At 41.7% G+C, this 23,083-nt stretch overlaps 1 protein-coding gene across 9 annotated transcripts in view; it reads left to right on the top strand.

The window, feature by feature from the left end:
- L3MBTL2 (L3MBTL histone methyl-lysine binding protein 2) overlaps positions 1–23,083 on the top strand; it is a 241,087-nt gene that overhangs the window by 155,284 nt on the left and 62,720 nt on the right. For all 9 annotated transcript variants that reach the window (XM_077275930.1, XM_077275928.1, XM_077275934.1 and 6 more), the window contains 2 exons: positions 15,913–16,144; positions 20,214–20,302. In XM_077275930.1, the coding sequence (XP_077132045.1) occupies positions 15,913–16,144; positions 20,214–20,302 (321 nt within the window). The remainder of the gene's footprint in view (positions 1–15,912; positions 16,145–20,213; positions 20,303–23,083) is intronic.

Raw genomic sequence — 23,083 nt, 5'->3', positions numbered from 1 at the left:
ACATATGGCTCATATCTCTATATAGTTACATAGTTACATAGTTACATAGTTATTAAGGTTGAAGGAAGACTTTAAGTCCATCTAGTTCAACCCATAGCCTAACATGCCTTAACATGTTGATCCAGGGGAAGGCAAAAAACCCCATGTGGTAAGAGTAAGCTCCACCATGGGGAAAAAAATTCCTTCCCGACTCCACATACGGCAATCAGACTAGTTCCCTGGATCAACGCCCTATCAAGTAATCTAGTATATATAACCTGTAACATTATACTTTTCAAGAAAGGCATCCAGTCCCCTCTTAAATTTAAGTAATGAATCACTCATTACAACATTATACGGCAGAGAGTTCCATAGTCTCACTGCTCTTACAGTAAAGAATCCGCGTCTGTTATTATGCTTAAACCTTTTTCCTCCAGACGTAGAGGATGCCCCCTTGTCCCTGTCACCGGTCTATAATTAAAAAGATCATCAGAAAGGTCTTTGTACTGTCCCCTCATATATTTATACATTAACATAAGATCACCCCTTAGCCTTCGTTTTTCCAAACTAAATAGCCCCAAGTGTAATAACCTATCTTGGTATGGCAGACCCCCCAGTCCTCTAATAACCTTGGTCGCTCTTCTCTGCACCCGCTCCAGTTCAGCTATGTCTTTCTTATACACCGGAGACCAGAACTGTGCACAGTATTCTAAGTGTGGTCGCACTAGTGACTTGTATAGAGGTAAAATTATGTTCTCCTCATGAGCATCTATGCTTCTTTTAATGCATCCCATTATTTTATTTGCCTTTGTAGCAGCTGCCTGACACTGGCCACTGAATTTGAGTTTGTCATCCACCCATACACCCAGGTCTTTTTCATTGATGGTTTTGCCCAGAGTTTTAGAATTAAGCACATAGTTATACATCTTATTACTTCTACCCAAGTGCATGACCTTACATTTATCCCCATTAAAGCTCATTTGCCATTTATCAGCCCAAGCTTCTAGTTTACATAAATCATCCTGTAATATAAAATTGTCCTCCTCTGTATTGATTACCCTGCAGAGTTTAGTGTCATCTGCAAATATTGAAATTCTACTCTGAATGCCCCCTACAAGGTCATTAATAAATATGTTAAAAAGAAGAGGGCCCAATACTGACCCCTGTGGTACCCCACTACTAACCGCGACCCAGTCCGAGTGTGCTCCATTAATAACCACCCTTTGTTTCCTATCCCTGAGCAAGCTCTCAACCCACTTGCACATATTTTCCCCTATCCCCATTATTCTCATTTTATGTATCAACCTTTTATGGGGCACCGTATCAAATGCTTTTGAAAAGTCCATATACACTACATCTACTGGGTTCCCTTGGTCCAGTCCGGAACTTACCTCTTCATAGAAGCTGATCAAATTAGTCTGACATGAACGGTCCCTAGTAAACCCGTGCTGATACTGGGTCATGAGGTTATTCCTCTTCAGATACTCCAGCATAGCATCCCTTAGAATGCCCTCCAGGATTTTACCCACAGTAGAGGTTAAGCTTACTGGCCTATAATTTCCGAGTTCAGTTTTTGTCCCCTTTTTGAATATTGGCACCACATTTGCTATACGCCAGTCCTGTGGTACAGACCCTGTTATTATGGACTCTTTAAAGATTAAAAATAATGGTCTATCAATGACTGTACTTAATTCCTGCAGTACTCGGGGGTGTATCCCATCCGGGCCCGGAGATTTGTCAATTTTAGTGATTTTTAGACGCCGCCGTACTTCCTGCTGGGTTAAGCAGGTAACATTTAATTGGGAATTTTTATCACTAGTCATATTGGCTGCCATGGGATTTTCTTTTGTAAATACTGATGAAAAAAAGTCATTTAGCATATTGGCTTTTTCCTCATCCTCATCCACCATTTCACCCAGACTATTTTTAACCCCTTCCCGACCTTTGACGCCACGTAGGCGTCATGAAAGTCGGTGCCAATCCGACCCATGACGCCTATGTGGCGTCATGGAATGATCGCGTCCCTGCAGATCGGGTGAAAGGGTTAACTCCTATTTCACCCGATCTGCAGGGACAGGGGGAGTTGTACTTCAGCCCAGGGGGGGTGGCTTTGCCCCCACGTGGCTACGATCGCTCTGATTGGCTGTTGAAAGTGCAACAGCCAATCAGAGCAATTTGCAATATTTCACCTATGAAAATGGTGAAATATTGCAATCCAGCCATGGCCGATGCTGCAATAGCATCTGCCATGGCTGGAAATCATGTTCTGCCCCCCCCCCCACCGCCCCCGATCTCCTCCCCAGTCCTCCGTTCTGTCCGGTACCCCCCTCCGTCCCCCTGTCCGCTCCCCCGTGCTCCTGTCCGCTCCCCCCGTCCTCCGATCCCCCCCCTGTGCTCCGATCCACCCCCCCCACCACCCCCTCATACTTACCGAGCCTCCCGAAGTCGGTCCGTCTTCTCCCTGGGCGCCGCCATCTTCCAAAATGGCGGGTGCATGCGCAGTGCGCCCGCCGAATCTGCCGGCCGGCAGATTCATTACAAAGTACATTTTGATCACTGTGGTAGGTTCTATCACAGCGATCAAAATAAAAAAATAATAAATAACCCCCCCCCTTTATCACCCCCATAGGTAGGGGCAATAATAAAATAAAGAAAATATTTTTTTTTTCTTTTTCCACTAGGGTTAGGGTTAGAACTAGGGGTAGGGTTAGGGTTAGGGGTAGGGTTAGGGGTAGGGTTAGGGATAGGGTTATGGCATGTGCACACAGTGCGGATTTGGCCGCGGATCCGCAGCGGATTGGCCGCGGATCCGCAGCGGATTGGCCGCTGCGAATTCGTAGCAGTTTTCCATCAGGTTTACAGTACCATGTACACCTATGGAAAACCAAATCCGCTGTGCCCATGGTGCGGAAAATTCCGTGCAGAAACGCTGCGTTGTATTTTCCGCAGCATGTCAATTCTTTGTGAGGATTCCGCAGCGTTTTACACCTGTTCCTCAATAGGAATCCGCAGGTAAAATCCGCACAAAAAAACACTGGAAATCTGCTGTAAATCCGCAGGTAAAACGCAGTGCCTTTTACCTGCAGATTTTTCAAAAATCGTGCGGAAAAATCTCACACGAATCCGCAACGTGGGCACATAGCCTTAGGGTTGGAATTAGAGTTAGGGTTGGAATTAGGGCTAGGGTTGGAAATAGGGTTAAGATTAGGCTTGTGGTTAGGGTTACGGGTAGGGTTAAGGGTGTGTTGGGGTTACAGTTGTGGTTAGGGTTGGGATTAGGGTTAGGTTTGGGATTAGAGTTAGGATTAGGGTTGGAATTAGGGTTACGTGTGTGTTGGGGTTAGGGTTGTGGTTAGGGGTGTGTTGGGGTTAGGGTTGTGATTAGGGTTATGGCTACAGTTGGGATTAGGATTAGGGGTGTGTTGGGGTTAGTGTTGAAGTTAGAATTGAGGGGTTTCCACTGTTTAGGCACATCAGGGGTCTCCAAACGCAACATGGCGCCACCATTGATTCCAGCCAATCTTGCGTTCAAAAAGTCAAATGGTGCTCCCTCCCTTCCAAGCCCCGACGTGCGCCCAAACAGTGGTGTACCCCCACATTTGGGGTACCAGCGTACTCAGGACAAACTGGGCAACAACTGTTGGGGTCCAATTTCTCCTGTTACCCTTGCAAAAATAAAAAATTACTTGCTAAAACAATTTTTGAGGAAAGAACAATTATTTTTTATTTTCACGGCTCTGCGTTAACTTCTGTGAAGCACTTGGGGGTTGAAAGTGCTCACCACACATCTAGATAAGATCCTTCGGGGGTCTAGTTTCCAAAATGGGGTCACTTGTGGGGTGTTCTACTATTTAGGCACATCAGGGGCTCTGCAAATGCAACGTGATGCCCGCAGACCATTCCATCAAAGTCTGCATTTCAAATGTCACTACTTCCCTTCCGAGCCCTGACGTGCGCCCAAACAGTGGTTTATCCCCACATATGGGGTACCAGCACACTCACAACAAACTGGGCAACAAATATTGGTGCCCAATTTCTCCTTTTACCCTTGTGAAAATAAAAAATTGCTTGCTAAAACATCTTTTTTGAGGAAAGAAAAATGATTTTTTATTTTCACGGCCCTGCGTTGTAAACTTCTGTGAAGCTCTTGGGGGTTTAACGTGCTCACCACACATCTAGATAAGTTCCTTGGGGGGTTTAGTTTCCAAAATGGGGTCACTTGTGGGGGGTTTCTACTGTTTAGGCATATCAGGGGCTCTGCAAACATAACATGATGCCCGCAGACCATTCCATCAAAGTCTGCATTCCAAAACGTCACGACTTCCCTTCCGAGCCCCGGCATGTGCCCAAACAGTGGTTTACCCCCACATAATGGGTATCAGCGTACTCAGGAGAAACTGGACAACAACTTTTGGGGTCAAATTTCTCCTGTTACCCTTGCAAAAATAAAAAATTCTGGGCTGAAAAAATATTTTTGAGGAAAGGAAACACATTATTTTCACGGCTCTGCGTTATAAACTTCTGTGAAGCACTTGGGGGTTCAAAGTGCTCACCACACATCTAGATAAGTTCCCTTGGGGGTCTAGTTTCCAAAATGGAGTCACTTGTGGGGAGTTCCTACTGTTTAGGCACATCAGGGGCTCTGCAAACGCAAACTGACGCCCGCAGAGCATTCCATCAAAGTCTGCATTTCAAAACGTCACTACTTCCCTTCCAAACCCCGACGTGTGCCAAAACAGTGGTTTACCCCCACATATGGGGTATCCGCGTACTCAGGAGAAACTGGATAACAACTTTTGGGGTCCAATTTCTCCTGTTACCCTTGGGAAAATAAAAAATTGTGGGCTAAAAAATCATTTTTGAGAAAAGAAAAATTATTTTTTATTTTGACGGCTCTGCGTTATAAACTTCTGTGAAGCACCTGGGGGTTATAAGTGCTCACTATGCATCTAGATAAGTTCCTTGGGGGGTCTAGTTTCCAAAATGGGGTCACTTGTAGGGTAGCTCCAATGTTTAGGCACACAGGGGCTCTCCAAACGTGACATGGTGTCTGCTAGCGATGGAGATAATTTTTCATTCAAAAAGTCAAATGGCGCTCCTTCCCTTCCGAGCCTTACCATGTGCCCAAACAGTGGTTTACCCCCACATGTGAGGTATCGGTGTACTCAGGAGAAATTGTCCAACAAATTTTAGGATCCATTTTATCCTGTTGCCCATGTGAAAATGAAAAAACTGAGGCTAAAATAAGTTTTTTGTGAAAAAAAAGTACTGTTTCATTTTTACGGATCAATTTGTGAAGCACCTGGGGGTTTAAAGTGCTCACTATGCATCTAGATAAGTTCCTTGGGGGGTCTAGTTTCCAAAATGGGGTCACTTGTGGGGGAGCTCCAATGTTTAGGCACACGGGGGCTCTCCAAACGCGACATGGTGTCCGCTAAAGATTGGAGCCAATTTTTCATTGAAAAAGTCAAATGGCGCTTCTTTCCTTCCGAGCCCTGCCGTGCGCCCAAACAGTGGTTTACCCCCACATATGAGGTATCAGCGTACTCAGGACAAATTGGACAACAACGTTCGTGGTCCAGTTTCTCCTTTTACCCTTGGGAAAATAAAAAAATTGTTGCTAAAAGATCATTTTTGTGACTAAAAAGTTAAATGTTCATTTTTTACTTCCATGTTGCTTCTGCTGCTGTGAAACACCTGAAGGGTTAATAAACTTCTTGAATGTGGTTTTGAGCACCTTGAGGGGTGCAGTTTTTAGAATGGTGTCACTTTTGGGTATTTTCAGCCATATAAAACCCTCAAACTGACTTCAAATGTGATGTGGTCCCGAAAAAAAATGTTTTTGTAAATGTTGTTGTAAAAATGAGAAATCACTGGTCAAATTTTAACCCTTATAACTTCCTAGCAAAAAAAAAATTTGTTTCCAAAATTGTGCTGATGTTAAGTAGACATGTGGGAAATGTTATTTATTAACTATTTTGTGTCACATAACTCTCTGGTTTAACAGAATAAAAATTCAAAATGTGAAAATTGCGAAATTTTCACAATTTTTGCCAAATTTTCATTTTTTTCACAAATAAACTCAGAAATTATCGACTTAAGTTTACCACTAACATGAAGCCCAATATGTCACGAAAAAACAATCTCAGAATCGCTAGGATCTGTTGAAGCGTTCCTGAGTTATTACCTCATAAAGGGACACTGGTCAGAATTGCAAAAAACGGCAAGGTCATTAAGGCCAAAATAGGCTGGGTCATGAAGGGGTTAAGGGGGCCAACACTATCATTTTTTAGTTTCTTACTATTTATGTAGTTAAAGAATATTTTGGGGTTATTTTTGCTCTCTCTGGCAATGAGTCTCTGTCTCAATCTTTGCTGCCTTGATTTGCTTTTTACAGAATTTATTTAATTTTTTGTATTTATTTAATGCCTCCTCACTACCTACTTCTTTGAATTCTCTAAATGCTTTCTTTTTGTCACTTATTGCGCCCCTTACAGCTCTATTTAGTCATATTGGTTTCCTCCTATTTCTAGTATGTTTATTCCCATACGGTATATACTGTGCACAGGTCCTATCCAGGATGCTAATAAACGTCTCCCATTTTCTTTGTGTACTTTTATATCTCAGGATATCGTCCCAGTTAATTGCACCAAGATCCTCTCTCATCCGTTGGAAATTTGCCTTCCTGAAGTTTAGTGTCCTTGTCACCCCTCTACTACACATCTTATTAAAGGAGACATGAAAACTTATTATTTTGTGATCACTATTCCCCAAGTGACCCCCAACCCTTATATTTGATATGCGGTCTGGCCTGTTGGTTAATATTAGGTCTAGCAGTGCCCCCCTCCTTGTTGGGTTCTGAACCAGTTGTGAAAGGTAATGGTCTCTCATAGTTGTCAAAAACCGATTACCTTTACTGGAACTGCAGGTTTCTGTTCCCCAATCTATTTCAGGGTAGTTGACGTCCCCCATAATAATGACTTCTCCTTGAGTCGCAGCTTCATCTATTTGCTTTACGAGGATATTCTCCGTTGCTTCCATTATTTTTGAAGATTTATAACAAACCCCTATCAGTAATTTATTATTTTTCCCCCCTCCCCTTATCTCCACCCACAGGGACTCTACATTTTCATTGGATTCACCTATATTATCACGCAGGATGGGTTTTAAGGTCGATTTTACATACAGACACACCTCACCCCCTCGCTTATCTGTACGGTCATTTCTGAAAAGGCTATAGCCCTGCAAGTTAACAGCCCAGTCATGGCTCTCATCCAGCCATGTTTCAGATATCCCCACCATGTCATAATTATGCTCCAACAACATTAATTTTAATTCGTCCATTTTGTTGGCGAGGCTTCTGGCATTAGTATACATGCACTTGATGTTCCTCTCTGTACCTCTATTCTTTCTTAAATTACTAACTGTTCTAACCCCCCCCCCCCCCCCCCCCCCCCGTTCTTCCCCTCCTATAAAATGAATACCCTCCCCCCCAATCCCTGGTTTAAACACTCCTCCAGCCTTCTGCCAATAACTTAAAGCTTTTACTTTACAGTTTCAAAAGAGCGTTTATTACAATTGAAATATTATCCTATTATTATGCTTACCAATACATGATTTCATTGTATTGTTTATTATGTTCAAGCTTTTGGAAACAAATGTATATGTAACGTGATTCATTTTGTTATTAATAAACGAATTAAAAAAAAAAAAAAAAAAGAATGTATCTGCACAAAAGTGGTATCAATAAAAACATCAGCTCGGCACTCAAAAAATATGGCACAATTATTTATTTTTTTTATTTTTTTTTTTTAGCAAAGTTCGGAATTTTTTTTCACCACTCGGATAAAAAATAACCTAGACATGTTTGGTGTCTATGAACTCGTAATGACCTGGAGAATCATAATGGCAGGTCAGTTTTAGTCTGTGTGCACACGTTGCAGATTTGGGTGCAGAATTTTGTTTTTTGCGTGATTTTCATTTAGGTTTTGGTGCTATTTTGATGCGATTTTGGTGCGGTTTTTGCGCGTTTTTGATGCAATTTTTGGTGCGTTTTTTGCACGGTTTTGATGCAGTTTTTGGTGCGGCTTTTTCCGCAGCATGTGCACAACAAGTCTGCGGCTCCCATAGACTTACATTGGTTGTGCACTACACTGCGGATTTGATGCAATTCTGTGCTGTAAAAAACTCTGCGGATCTGAAATCAAATCCGCAACGTGTGCACACAGCCTTAGCATTTAGTGAACCTAGCAAAAAAGCCAAGCAAAAAACAAGTGTGGGATTGCACTTTTTTTGCAATTTCATCGCACTTTGAATTTTTTTCACATTTTCTGTTACATGACATGGTAAAACCAATGATGTCGTTCAAAAGTAGAACTTGTCCCGCGAAAGATAAGCCCCCACATGGCCATATTGACGGAAAAATTATGGCTCTGGATAGAAGGGGAGCGATAAACGAAAGCAAAAAAGCTCCAGGGGTGAAGGGGTTTAGAAACATGGATATTGACATATCTATGGAAATAGACATAGATAAATAGAGATATCTCTGTATGTATCTATCTATCCATCCCATATATATCTATCCATCCCATATATATCTATCCATCCCATATATATCTATCCATCCCATATATATCTATCCATCCCATATCTATCTATTATCTATCTATTATCTATCCATCCATCTATCTATCTGTGTGTGTAATGGAGTGTGGGTTGGACAAACGTAAAAGAGGAGGTTGGACAGAAATGACATCACAAATCTTTTTGATTTGCATCTCAAAAACATTTCCAGAATTCGCCCTTTTCTTACTTTCGACTCTGCAAAAACTCTTACTGTCTCACTTATTCATTCTCGTCTGGACTATTGTAACTCTCTACTAATTGGCCTACCTTTTACCAGACTCTCCCCGCTCCAATCTGTCCTGAATGCTGCTGCCAGGATCATATTCCTCGCCAACCGTTACACCGATGCCTCTACCTTGTGCCAGTCATTACACTGGCTACCCATCCAATCCAGAATCCAGTACAAAACTACTACCCTCATCCACAAAGCACTCCATGGCTCAGCACCACCCTACATCTCCTCTCTGGTCTCAGTCTACCAACCTACCCGTGCCCTCCGCTCTGCTAATGACCTCAGGTTAGCATCCTCAATAATCAGAACCTCCCACTCCCGTCTCCAAGACTTTACACGTGCGGCGCCGATTCTTTGGAATGCACTACCTAGGTTAATACAATTAATCCCCAATCCCCACAGTTTTAAGCGTGCCCTAAAAACTCATTTGTTCAGATTGGCCTACCGCATCAACGCATTAACCTAATTATCCCTGTGTGGCCTATTAATAAAAAAACAACAACATAATCACGTTCCTCCATCATGTTCTCATACACTTTATGCAGTTAATAGCCTCTGTGTCTGTACTGTTACATACTTGGGCAGTTAACTGGTTCATGCAGCTTTACATGAACACCCGAGCCTTACACTATGGCTGGTCCAAATAACTAAAGCAATTGTTACCATCCACCTCTCGTGTCTCCCCTTTTCCACATAGATTGTAAGCTTGCGAGCAGGGCCCTCATTCCTACTGGTATCTGTTTTGAACTGTGATTTCTGTTATGCTGTAATGTCTATTGTCTGTATAAGTCCCCTCTATAAGTTGTAAAGCGCTGCGGAATATGTTGGCGCTATATAAATAAAATTATTATTATTATTATTATTATTATTAATGGAGGGGTTTGGGTGTGTTTTGGAGTGGGTGTGCTAGGTTTGGGCTTAGAGGCCAGTTCTATGCATCATGGAACTTGTAGTATTAGAGCACAATAACTCAGGAGAAAGGAAGTTGTCGATTAACCCCATGAGAGCTGGAGCCAGCACTGAGGATGTGCTGCTACAGCATGATAAAAGGTAATATTGCTAAAATAAACACAGTGGATGTTTTCAGTGGCACATAATAGAAAGATTTATGAAAAAAAAAAAAAGTTATAGTAGTGGACAACTTCTTTAAGTTTTTGTTACTTGTATTTTTTTTTTTTTTCCTAATACCAGGGGAAATGTAAAGAGAAATAGGAACTGTGTCTATTTTCACATTTTATATTTGTTTCTTGTTTTTTATCAAGACCAGGAAAGGACCCATAAAAACATTTTAAATTGCATTCATCTTTCCAGAAGAAATATTTTTATTTATGAGACATAATTTTTCTATGGTGGTGGCGCTAGAAACCGCAATTTAGTCTGGCAGTATATCTTTTTTTCCTTTTAGGCCATGTGCACACGTTCAGTATTTTTCGCGTTTTTTTCGCGTTTTTTCGCTATAAAAACATGATAAAAACGCGAAAAAAACGCTAACATATGCCTCCCATTATTTTCAGTGTATTCCGCATTTTTTGTGCAAATGTAGCCTTTTTTTCCGCGAAAAAATCGCATCGCGGAAAAAAAAGCAACATGTTCATTAAAATGCGGAATTGCAGGGGATTCCGCACACCTGGAAGTGCGTTGATCTGCTTACTTCCCGCACGGGGTTGTGCACACCATGCGGGAAGTAAGCAGATTATGTGCGGTTGGTACCCAGGGTGGAGGAGAGGAGACTGTCCTCCACGGACTGGGCACCATATAATTGGTCCAAAAAAAAGAATTAAAATAAAAGTCATATACTCACCTTCGATGTCTTCCCGCCTCTCCGCTTCATGCTGCCGCTTCGGTTTCCATAGCTGGTGTGCGGTGAAGGACCTGCGATGACGTCACTGTCTTGTGATTGGTCGAGACCGGTCATGTGACCGCTCACGTGACCGCGACGTCATGGAAGGTCCTGAACCACACCGGCATCTATAGGAACGGACGCCTGCAGGTGAGTATAACCATTTTTTTTATTTTTTTTTATTATTTTTAAACATTCTATCTTTTACTATAGATGCTGCATAGGCTGCATCTATAGTAAAAAGATGGTCACACTTGTCAAACGCTATGTTTGACAAGTGTGACCAACCTGTTAGTCAGTTTTCCAAGCGATGCTACAGATCGCTTGGAAAACTTTAGCATTCTGCAAGCCAATTACGCTTGCAGAATGCTAAAAAAACGGAAAAAAAACGCAAAAAAAAAATGCGGATTTCTTGCAGAAAATTTCCGGTTTTCGTCAGGAAATTTCTGCAAGAAATCCGGACGTGTGCACATACCCTCAATTCCTTTTATCTATTTTACCATGTTATCTATTTTTTTCATTTATTTTATACACTGTTCCCATACAAGATCTTAACCCCTTGACACCCCTGTTTTCACCTTACTGACCAGGCCAAATTTTACAATTCTGACCAGTTTCACTTTATGTGGTAATAACTCTGGAACACTTCAACAGATCTTACTGATTAAGAGTTTTTCGTGACACATTGTACTTTGTGATAATGGTAAATTTCTTCAATATGTTTATTTGTGAAAATATTTAAAATGTGAAAAACTTAGCAATTTCTAAACTATTTTAAATCGTTATGCCTTTAAATCAGCATTATGTCACACAAAATACGGTAGTTAAGAAATAACATTTCCCACGTGTACTTTACATCAGCACAATTTTTGAAACTTAATTTTTTTTTGTTAGGAAGTTATAAGGGTTAAAAGTTGAGCAGCAATTTCTCGTTTTTCCAGCAAAATTTAAAAAAACAATTTTTTAAGGACATCATCACAATTGTAGTGACTTTGAAGGGTCTATATGACAGAAAATACCAAAAAGTGACTCCATTCTAAAAACTGCACCTCTCAAAGTGCTCAAGTTTATTAACACTTCAGGTTCTTCACAGGAGCAGAAGCAATGTGGAAGGAAAAAATGAACATTTTAACTTTTTTTTTTTTATTCACAAAAATTTTACTTTAGACCCAATTTTTTTTTTCACAAGGGTAGCAAAAGAAAATGGACCCCAAAAATTGTTGTGATTGTTGTGCAATTTCGCCTGAGTACTCAAATACCCCATGTGTGGGTGGAAAACCACTTTTTTAGTGCACAGCAGGGCACGGAAGGAAAGGAGTGCTGTTTGAGTTTTTCAGCACAGAATTGGCTGGAATCTAGACCAGATGCCATGTCGCTTTTGGAGAGCCCCTGATGTGCCTAAACAGTGGAACCCCCCCCCTCAAGTGAACCATCCCCTAGGCCCCAAAGGAATTTAATTAGATGTGTGGTGATCACCTTGAAACCCCAGATGCTTCACAGAAAATTATAACGTTGAGTAAAAAAAAAAAAAAAAAATTTTTCCTTATAAATTGTGTTTTCGCCCCAATTTTTTTATTTTCACAAGGGTAACAGGAAAAAATAAACCCCCAAATCTGTTGTGCAATTTCTCTTGACTATGTTTATGCCCCATATGTGGAGGAAAACTTATGTTTTTAGAATGCAGACTTTAATTGAAGGGTCTGCTGGCATCATGTCGCGTTTGGAGAGCCTCTGATGTGCCTAAACCGTGGAAACGCTCCCACAAGTGATCCTAAATTGGAATTGCTAGTGTTTCCTGGTATGTGAATGTTGTATGTAGTGGCCCAGGTAAGTTGTGTAGAGTACGTCATATTGGCATACATGAGTTGTGCAAGTCAGAAATGAATTTAATAGTCCTTGGATGTGTGGTACAGTTTGAAGCATTCTTTTATATACTGGGCAGGTGCCACATTAATAAATGGTGTCCTTGCATATCCCCCTTCTTTAACACACTTGACACCTCTTTTGTGACCTTCCATTCTTTGTGGTTTGAGGGACTTCCCCAGGTAAATGTATCTCTGATACAACACGGCACCTTCAGTTCCGGAAGTACTGGCGTCCATTCCTTCCTGACTTCCAAAGATTAGTGCATTGATCACTACCTTCTGGAATAGAAGGTAAGATGTCTGGCCTGCACAAATTCCCCCATGTTCTTGTTGTACCCTAGTAGAATGTCTGGCTTGGTGACCTGTGTAGAGGTACCTCATACAGAGGTGGGGGTGCTGCCATCACCATGTATGGTGGTCCGTAAAAGGACATCCCTCTTGTCCTTGTACTTGATCTTCAGCAGGATGTCGCTACATTGGGCTCTGCTCTCGCCCTTTCTAAGCAGCTGCCCAATTAGGGAGGGCGCTCTGATTTTTTGCAGACAGTACTGCATGCTGCGGGAGCTCACGCAGAGATGGGCTAGAAGAGTGGTATGCTAGTATAAAGGTTATCTACGTAGAGGTGATAGCCTTGATCCAGAAGAGGGTGCGCCAAATCCCACGCAATTTTCCCTTTCACTCCCAGGAATGGAGGACATTCATGGGGTTCAATCCAGGTGTCTGTCCCTTCATAAACTCTAAATCTGTGAGCGTACCCTGAGGTACTCTCACACAGCTTGTAGAGTTTTATTCCATACCTGGCCCTCTTGCCGTGGTTGCTAGGCTGGACATCAGTGTTTTAGGTAATTTAATTCACTGAAAACGCTGTGATTGGCTGTTCAAAATTGAACAGCCAATTACAGTGATCGTAGTTGCGGGAGGGGGCATCACCCCCTGGGAAGAGTACTCCAGGTGCACCTGCTATGCGGTGCCGCATTAAAGATATGACGTATCCATACGTCGAAGGTTGTTAATTACCTACTGACCTGGACATATGGATATGTCAATGGTCGTAAAGGCTATAAAAGACCTTTTGGGGAAATTTTTAACATATCTATTTATTTTTTTGCTTTTTTTTTCTCCATGTAGTTGGCGCTGGTATATTGGCCTCAGTTACAGGGAAATTGCAGGCTGCATAGCAGAGCTGCCGGGGTCTCTTACAACCCAGGAAATCCGGCCTCTCTCCTTGCACTCAGTGATTACGAGACTCACTGGGTTTTTAAGATGAAAGCAGGCTGATTGCTTCCTAACATATATACACAGCACTAGTTCACTGTTGTGTATGCAGAGATTGAGAAGGTAAACTTGGTAGTAAGCCATGCTTATTATCTCTCCAGGAGTCTGGCTGATTTTGACAACAATTTCCCGCCCCAACACAGCTTCACGATTTTGTGAAAGTTGCTTTGACTGCACTGATGTTTTGGAACGCCAGGGCAGAGAAAAGTATGGGCATCGTGGACATGTAAAGTCTAAGGGCAATCCAGAAGAAGTGAACCCCTTCCTGCTGGAGGCTGTAATAGTTACTTCATCAGGACTTAGATGTCGTGGCCGTGCTATCTGCTGTAGAAGTTGGCTGTACTATACAGCTACGTTCCTACTGCATGTGTTGGGACAAGAGCTAGCTCAGATGCTAGCACTTTAACCCATCACATGTTATTGTCAATATTGACGGCGGCGTATGATTAGTTTGGCAGAAGCCTATTACTATGACTGTCTACCCATCAGCACTACCTAACTGGATTATTGGGGGTGCAGATGGGTTAATATGGTCTGCCATACACCGCATCCGATTAGATTCGACTAGAGAGCAGGTCTAATAGGATGCCTGTTTAGTGCTCTCAGACTTAAATTGTCCAGTACACCAATTCAGTACATTATCTTTGTGATCAGAGGATTATATGTTCAAGTCCCCCTCGAGGACGAATGCATATTATTAAAAAATATTACAAGCATTTTTTTATATATTCAAGTGTTTTTAAAAAAAAAAGCAGTCCAAAAATCTGTTTTCCTAATTTAAAGTTGTTTTTTTTTTTTAGTTTTGAAAAAAAAAAAAACAGATAGTTAAATAAAAAATCTGTACTATAAACAGACAAAATTATTTATGCCGCATGGTGAGTGGTACAAAAAAAGCTAAAATTTCTATTTTGTTCACAAAATTTTGTTTCACAAGAAGTGAGAAAAATTGCACATATTTCACCAATAAAAACTAAAGCTTGTAACACACAAAAAGCCCTCAAACAGCTTTGCATACATTTAAAATTATAGGAACTGTATAAGTATAACTATATGGCCCCCAGAGTTTTCCCAGGTGAAGCGGTTTTAGAAAAACGTTGAGGGTCTTCTTGCTGACTTGGCTTGGCCGTGCGGCTTTGCCAGCAGCTTTCACTCTATACTGTTGAGCCGCCAGAAGACTGAACATGGTACTTCTTGTAACTGCTTTAGTGTTTCCGAACCATGAAGTGGTTATATGATGTGACATAGGACAGAATATATGCACAACAATGTATTTTTCACATTGCTGTGAATTGTGTTCATTTTATGAGGAGCTTTTGGTGCCACTGAAAAATAAAACTTGCATTTCACATTTCAGTTCATCACAAAGGTGTTCAATGGGGTTGAGGTTTGGGTTTTGTGCGAGCTCTTCTAGTTTTTCCACACCAATCTAACCCAACATTGTCTTTATAGACCTAAATTTGTGCACGGTGGCACAGTCTTGCTCGTACAGGACAGAATCTTCCACAGTTGGAAGCAAGGAGTCATGTGATATGTCGGTGTATGCTGGTGCACAACCAGAAGCCTTCACTGGAAATAAGGGCTTAGCCAAAACCCAGAAGACAGCTCCATACTATTATACCTCCTATACCAAGATCTGCAGTCTTCTACTCTGTAATTTCTTTTCTGTATAACTTGTGGCACACTGAATGAAGCTAGGAAGGCAGTTGGGTCTCTGCCTGAGAACACAGAAAGTAGGTTGTTGGTGCATTGGATGAATCGGGCACGTGTCCTTCGAATGAACCAGGCACGTGTCCTTCGAATGAACCAGGCACATGTCCTTTGGATGAACCCGGTATGTGTCCTTTAACCACCACAAAAACAATCCCTACTTAATCCATATCATTGAAATCATGCTTGCTCTTAATAAAGATAGAAAAGCCTGTCTACTATAGATTAATTGCTCCATATTTAGAACAGAAATTCTGTTGTCATTGATGTTATTTTTGTTTCTCTATAAATGTCATCTGAATATCTTGAGTGTTTTATTACAAATAGAATATGTACGGTATGTTTTTTTTTTTTCTTTTTCATGTCTATAGCTTTTTTCTTTTCTGTAGATGGTCGAGAACCTGAAGTGTCCTTTCAGGGAAGGTATGCGGCTGGAGGCCGTGGATAAACTACATATCTCTCGTATGCGAATTGCAGTGGTTGATACCGTGATTGGAGGAAGACTGAGGCTTATGTATGAAGATGGAGACAGTAGTGATTACTTGTGGTGTCACACGAATAGCCCTCTAATTCATCCAATTGGTTGGTCATGTAGGGTTGGTCACAAAATCAAGTTCACGGGTATGTGTGGTCTGCAGTTATTTTCTCAGCATATGTGAGATTTATATCTCTATGAATGAGAACTGGAGTGGCTACAATAAAGTGCACAATTCATTGACTAATTGTGGCCAGTCTATCTCACAGAGCAAGAGATTTTCCTTTAATTCGGAGAGGGCGGATGATTGCATTTGGTGGCTTAGATTAACACCATTCTTCTCTACCTGTTCAACCACTTACAGACTGCCTATAGAACATAACCGTTCGGGTGGTCTGTGTCTACTATGGAGTGCCGTTCTCAAACGCCACTTCATAGTAGAGCAGTTGTATGGATCATGCGGGAGCAGGTTCATGGCTTTCGGACAGACTGACTTCCTATAGAGAACACAGAGATTGTTTTATCATCTGCCTTTCTGAACACTATGCATTTTGCTGAATAAGAGCTGTTTATACAGTAATAGGAAATCCTATTGGCGCTTTCTCCTCTGGACCAAGCAGTCAAGTGTAAGTAGGGAGGGAGCAGGAACTGCTGGGTACTAGAAGAGCCAGTCAGCTCTACAATTTCACCAGGAGGCGGAATCCCTCCTCTAACTAGGGCTAATATGCCAGTGCCAGTTAAAGGGGAGATCGGAGGAAAAAAAATAGTCTTTAAATGTTGACATGCCCAACAAAGGTCTTTTATGACCCTTTAGGCCACAGAGTGAAAGAAATGAAAATTTGATAAAGATGTAGCAGGGGCGGTGGGAGCTGCTTCCAATTAAAATCACTGTTACTAGTTGTCCCCCCTCCTGTTGTTTCCCCTCCCCCATCGAGAAAAGTGTTTGATATTTAAAAATATTTGCTGTGGAAAAGAGTACAAAATTTAAAAAGTATTTCAATAGTAGTCATTGATTTATAAAACAAAATAGGAAAAACACACATTTTTCCCTCCTGTATCAGCAAAAAAAAAGTATGAAAATATCAAATTTTCATATGTCATTTTTATGTTCAGATAAACTGGCTCCTAACTTTAGATAGAAGATGGTTTGCAAAATGGGTCTTGATTTGTAGAATTCGAGAAGCTATGGAAACGGTGGCAGATACCTCAGGATTGTGGATTGATGAGATTTCGCATAAAGTTCCTATAATGAGAGGATGATGCAAGAGATGTATCATTAGTGAGTCCCGCGCATGGAGAGGTGGTTGTACTGTGGAGTGATTGTGAGCGGCCCACAAAATGTGATTACTAACGGAGGGGAAAGATGACCTACAATGAGAACTGGAGTAGATGCCCCAGAAAGTCAGTATTCAGAGTGAGAAGAGACACCATATGTATGTAACAATATGGAAAGTTTATTAAATTCTCACGATATAAACAAAATGACAAAAATACAATGAGTAAAAAGATGAGTTAAATGGTGAAGATAAAACAGGGAGACGCTACATACTTATAGCTTAGGTCAAACAAAAAGTCCTGGACACAGTCTATAAAGACTGTGGCTGCATGGTCAAATAGTGAGGGGATTAGGGGAAGTATGAGTTGTTTAACGGTGTCACAGTGTGATGTCCCCTACATAACATAGGGGAAAGTACATCAGACCAGAGTGAAGAGGCACACTTCCACCCATAGTCCTGAGCCAAAAGCCAAATGCTCTACATGAAGTGCTGTCCTAAAGTGCTGACCCATGTGGGATGCAGAATGTCTGTCCTGTTGTAGCCCAATGCACGTTTCACGTGATGGGCTTCCTCAGGGGGCGGTATCAAAAGGGGGGTGAGATGAGTAGTTGGGCGATCATTTTGTAGATGTATTATGCCGTATTGCACTTATTTTATGCATTGCGTATTTCTATATTATAAATTACACACTTTCTAATGTGACAAATCACAATAATTCTTTTGTTTTGGATAAAGGGATTTTTTTTTTGTATGGGCGAGGTGGATTGGGGTCTGTACCGTTTGTTTCTGTAAAATGTAAAAATATTTCAATAAAAAAGTATGTTGAGTCATGCATTGTTCTTGGATGCGTTTCTCCTCTATAGATTTCTGAGAGGAGCCTGAAGACAGGTGTGTAAAAAACACAGTTGTACTTTTAATAGCAGTTTGTCACCCAAAAATGCAAATTCAGCCACTTAAAAACATTCATAAAGGGGACTTAGACACTATAAAAATCATACCAGTGATATAGAATCATAGAATGATAGAGCTGGAAGGGACCTCCTTGGTCATCTGGTCCAACCCCCTGCTCAAAGCAGGATTCACTAAATCATCCCAGACTGATGTCTGTCCAGCCTCTGTTTGAAGACTTCCATGGAAGGAGAACTTGCCACCTCTCCTGGCAGCCTGTTCCACTCATTGATCACCTAACTGTCAAAAAGTTTTTTCTAATATAATCTGTGTCTCCTCCCATTCAGTTTCATCCCATTGCTTCTAGTCTCTCCTTGTGCAAATGAGAATAAAGATGATCCTTCTACAATGTGACAGCCCTTGAGATATTTGTAGACAGCTATTAAGGGTGCTTGTCCACGGTCCGTAATGACGGCGCTTTGGACGGAGTGGAAAACCCGCTCCGCCCAAAGCGCCTCCCCCTTCTGTACGCACGGTGATTCCAGATGTGTTCATTGAATCTCCACACCCCATACATAGGGCCCTGTGATTTAAGGTAAACAGATATGCTGCTTTCTAAAAAGATGCGCCGCATGTCCGTAAACGCAGGGCCACCGGATGCATCTTGGCACGCATAGTGGAGACGGGATTTCATAAAATCCCCTCCACTATGCTGTAACATCTTGACGCTGCGGGTTGCACGCTGTGGCTGTACTCAGCATTCAATCCGCAGCTAATCCGGATGTAATCCTGAACGTGGACACATACCCTAAGTTTCCTCTCAGCCTTCTTTTTTGCAAGCTAAACATTCCCATATCCTGTAACCGTTCCTCACAGGACATGGTTTGCAGACCGGTTATCATTCTGGTCGCTCTTCTCTGAACTTGCTCCAGTTTGTTGATGTCTTTTTAAAAATGTGGTGCCCAAAACTGGACACAGTATGCCAGATGAGGTCTGACCAAAGGGAGTAGAGGGCACTAATGACTTTGCGTGATCTAGACTGTATGCTTCTGCTAATACATCCCAGAATTACATTTGCCTTTTTTGCTGCTGCATCACACTGTTGACTCATGTTCAGTTTATGATCTATTAGTATACCCAAGTCTTTTTCATATGTACTGTTGTAATATGTATTTTAGTGTTGCAAATGCGTGATTTTGTGCATCCTTGGTATGGTTACAACCACAGATTTGCAACGTCTGCACTGTCCGTTATTTTGATTCACAGCGATGGTTTATGGGTGAAGGAGTCCGGTGATGATCTCAGTGTTGGGGTAGGCGCACACAGTGTGGGTACTGGCACACTCTGATCTCAGGCTTTTGCCAGTCTGTGAGCGGCTTTAGAGAGTAGCATCCACTCACCCACACGGAGTGCCCTCCTGCCTAGACACTGAGCATGCTGCTGAACACCGTCAGTGTCAGTGTGCAGGAATAGAGATTTGAGTGTAGGGAGCTTTGAGTGTGAGAAAGCTAGCTGTGTCGATCAGGATCAGGGACCATGCTAGGTATGTAAATCTGAGTGCAGCTGAGCCATTGGTCACCCCAAGGGTGCAGCCAAGCACCCTCCTTTGCATATTAATTACAAGGCTATAATAAGCTATAATTATAAGGCTATAATATAAGGCTTCAACACTTTAATGTATATTACTGGTATGATTTTTATTGAGGCGAAGTCCCCTAAATAAATGTTTTAGCAGCTTAGTTTGCATTTTGGGGAGACAGACCCTCTGTAAATGCAGACTCCTGGCTTATCTGCATTAAATAATGCATAAAAAGCTTCTTCAATTATGCACCAAAAACTCAAAAAAAAAAAAAAAGTGGAGAAAATCAGAGCCGATTGTTGTTGTATATTTTGGTGCAGACACCTGGAGAAAAATCATAGTGGGATAAAAGCAGCATTTTTGCATTCGGGAATGTGGCCTTATGACTCTTCCAAGTTTGACTTTTCTGTACCCCTGTGTGTAAATTGGTCTGTATGGACTTTCTGATCGTTTTATATTCATCTTTCATAGAGGAAAAGCGGAAGGAATTATCCACTCGCCCAACATTGCGCAAACTTTATGGTGATTACTGTGATGCTGTTGCGGACCTTTTTAAACCGGTTTGTAATCCTTTATCAGCATTTGATTGTCCTCTTTGTTAATTTTTTGTGCATGTTTTTATTTTTTCTATCACTTACAGATTAAACTTATAAACCTGTATTTTAACCTCAAAGACCTTTCACAATTCTAAAATTACTATGTGGTGGACTGATACGACGTGTACTAGTCTCACAAAATAGGGTGTTAATTTCTTGCTCCTCGCTGGATGGGTATTTGTGAGTTCTGTACATGTGTCAGAGCTCCTATTTAGTGAACGAAAATGTTCTGTATTCTAGGAATGAAAAAATGCAAGAGCGAAATAGTCTTATGTAATGTAAATAATTAGTACAGAAGTATTAGAACTTCTCACCTAATAGGGATGTGTGAGACACAGCATCTATAAAGTGTGAAAGCTAGATGCTGCAGCTTCCTGGGGATATGTCAGAAATAGATGTCGGAAAAAGAAGTTGTTCTGTGCTCTCACGACAAACTAGTCATAAGGATAAAAATGTAGGTTTATTTGTCTATTTCAGAGTCTACCGACTCCTTCCTCAGGACAACCATATATAACCATATGCATGTGTATGTACATATGATTATGTATAGTGTCCTGGGGAAGGAGCCGGTGGACCCTCCTTAAACGGGAGATTTACATTGAAGGTAAACTGTTACCTCTCTAAACAGTGTATGGGAGGCTGAGGTTAATGCTGCCCAAAAAGATGATCATCAACAGATTAAGAAGCTGACAAGACTCCATGCCTGAAAGGTTTATGACTGGTATTGAAAAGAAGGGCGGCTATATTTGTCACTAATACTTTTTCGAAATGTCAAATGTATTTTTTTTTTTTTTTTTACATTTTGGGTATTGTTAAAATTCTCACTTTACCAGATTAAAGTAAACAATTGAGATGGGAAATTTAGATTTTTTTTCATTTAGTTACATAATTCTGCACACATTAATATTGTTCTAAGACAGACAAAACCTCACTTTTACTTTCATAAATATTTAGGTTTCAGGTTAAACCATTTGGATTGATAGACAGTACTGGAGTTGTTTAATAAGAAAATTATCAAAATTACCAATTGCCTAATTGTGTACACAGCATAGTCATTACTAACTATATATATTACTACTGTAACATTACATCCTTGGCACCCACTGTCCCTGTTCCAACAACTTAGATGCTGTTGTCACCAAGTGATGGTGGCGTCTAAGGGGTTAAGATGCAGGTCCCACCTATATGACACAGCTGACACCCGACATGTAAGGCGCCTGCCCCATATCATTTTTCCTTAGCGCCCATCTATATATATATATAATTGTCTAAGGTCCACTTCCGTCTGTTTGTCTGTCTGTAACGGAAATCCTGCTTCGATGATTGGTCGCGCCCAGCCGGCCGTGACCAATCAGCAACAGGCACAGTCCAGCCGTGAATCGGCCCCTCCCTACTCCCCTCCAGTCAGTGCCCCCTCCATACTCCTCTCCAGTCAGCGCCCCCTCCATACTCCCCTCCAGTCAGCGCCCACATAGCGTTTTAGCAGTCCGTTAAACGGACTGCTTTACACCGCGGCATTAATGCGGTGTAACGCAGTCCGTTAATGCTGCCATTAACCCTTTGTGACCAACTTTTTACTATTGATGCTGCCAGCATCAATAGTAAAAGCATATAATGTTAAAAATAATAATAATTTAAAAAAAAATCATTATATTCTCACCTTCCGGCATCCGCGGCAGCCTTTCCCGCTCCTCGCGACGCTACGGTCCTAAGAATGCATTGCGGCAATGACCCCAGATGACGTAGCGGTCTCGCGAGACCGCTACATCATCACAGGTTATTGCCGCAAGGCATTACTGGGAACGGATCGTCGCGAGGAGCATCGCTAAAGGCCTGGGCTGGATCCGGGGGCCGCCGGAAGGTGAGTATATAACTATTTTTTATTTTAATTCTTTTTTTTTTTTAACAGGGATATGGTGCCCACATTGCTATATACTACGTGGGCTGTGTTATATACTACATGGGCTGTGTTATATACTGCGTGGGCTGTGTTATATACTGCGTGGGCTGTGTTATATACTGCGTGGGCTGTGTTATATACTGCGTGGGCTGTGTTATATACTGCGTGGGCTGTGTTATATACTGCGTGGGCTGTGTTATATACTGCGTGGGCTGTGTTATATACTGCGTGGGCTGTGTTATATACTGCGTGGGCTGTGTTATATACTGCGTGGGCTGTGTTATATACTGCGTGGGCTGTGTTATATACTGCGTGGGCTGTGTTATATACTGCGTGGGCTGTGTTATATACTGCGTGGGCTGTGTTATATACTGCGTGGGCTGTGTTATATACTGCGTGGGCTGTGTTATATACTGCGTGGGCTGTGTTATATACTGTGTGGGCTGTGCTATATACTGCGTGGGCTAATATACTACGTGGGCTGTGCAATATACTACGTGGGCTGTGCAATATACTACGTGGGCTGTGCTATATACTACGTGGGCTGTGCAATATACTACGTGGACTGTGCAATATACTACATGGCTGTGCAATATACTATGTGGCTGTGCAATATATTACGTGGCTGTGCAATATATTACGTGGCTGTGCTATATACAACGTGGCTGTGCTATATACAACGTGGCAGTGTTATATACTACGTGGCAGTGTTATATACTACGTGGCAGTGTTATATACTACGTGGCAGTGTTATATACTACGTGGCAGTGTTATATACTATGTGGCTGTGCTATATACTACGTGGCTGTGCTATATACTACGTGGCTGTGCTATATACTACGTGG

The sequence above is a fragment of the Ranitomeya variabilis genome, chromosome 8 (assembly GCF_051348905.1).
Source record: "Ranitomeya variabilis isolate aRanVar5 chromosome 8, aRanVar5.hap1, whole genome shotgun sequence".
Taxonomy (NCBI): Eukaryota; Metazoa; Chordata; class Amphibia; order Anura; family Dendrobatidae; genus Ranitomeya; species Ranitomeya variabilis.
The sequence above is the reverse complement of the archived record's forward strand: the minus strand, read 5'-3'. Positions and strand labels throughout refer to the sequence as shown.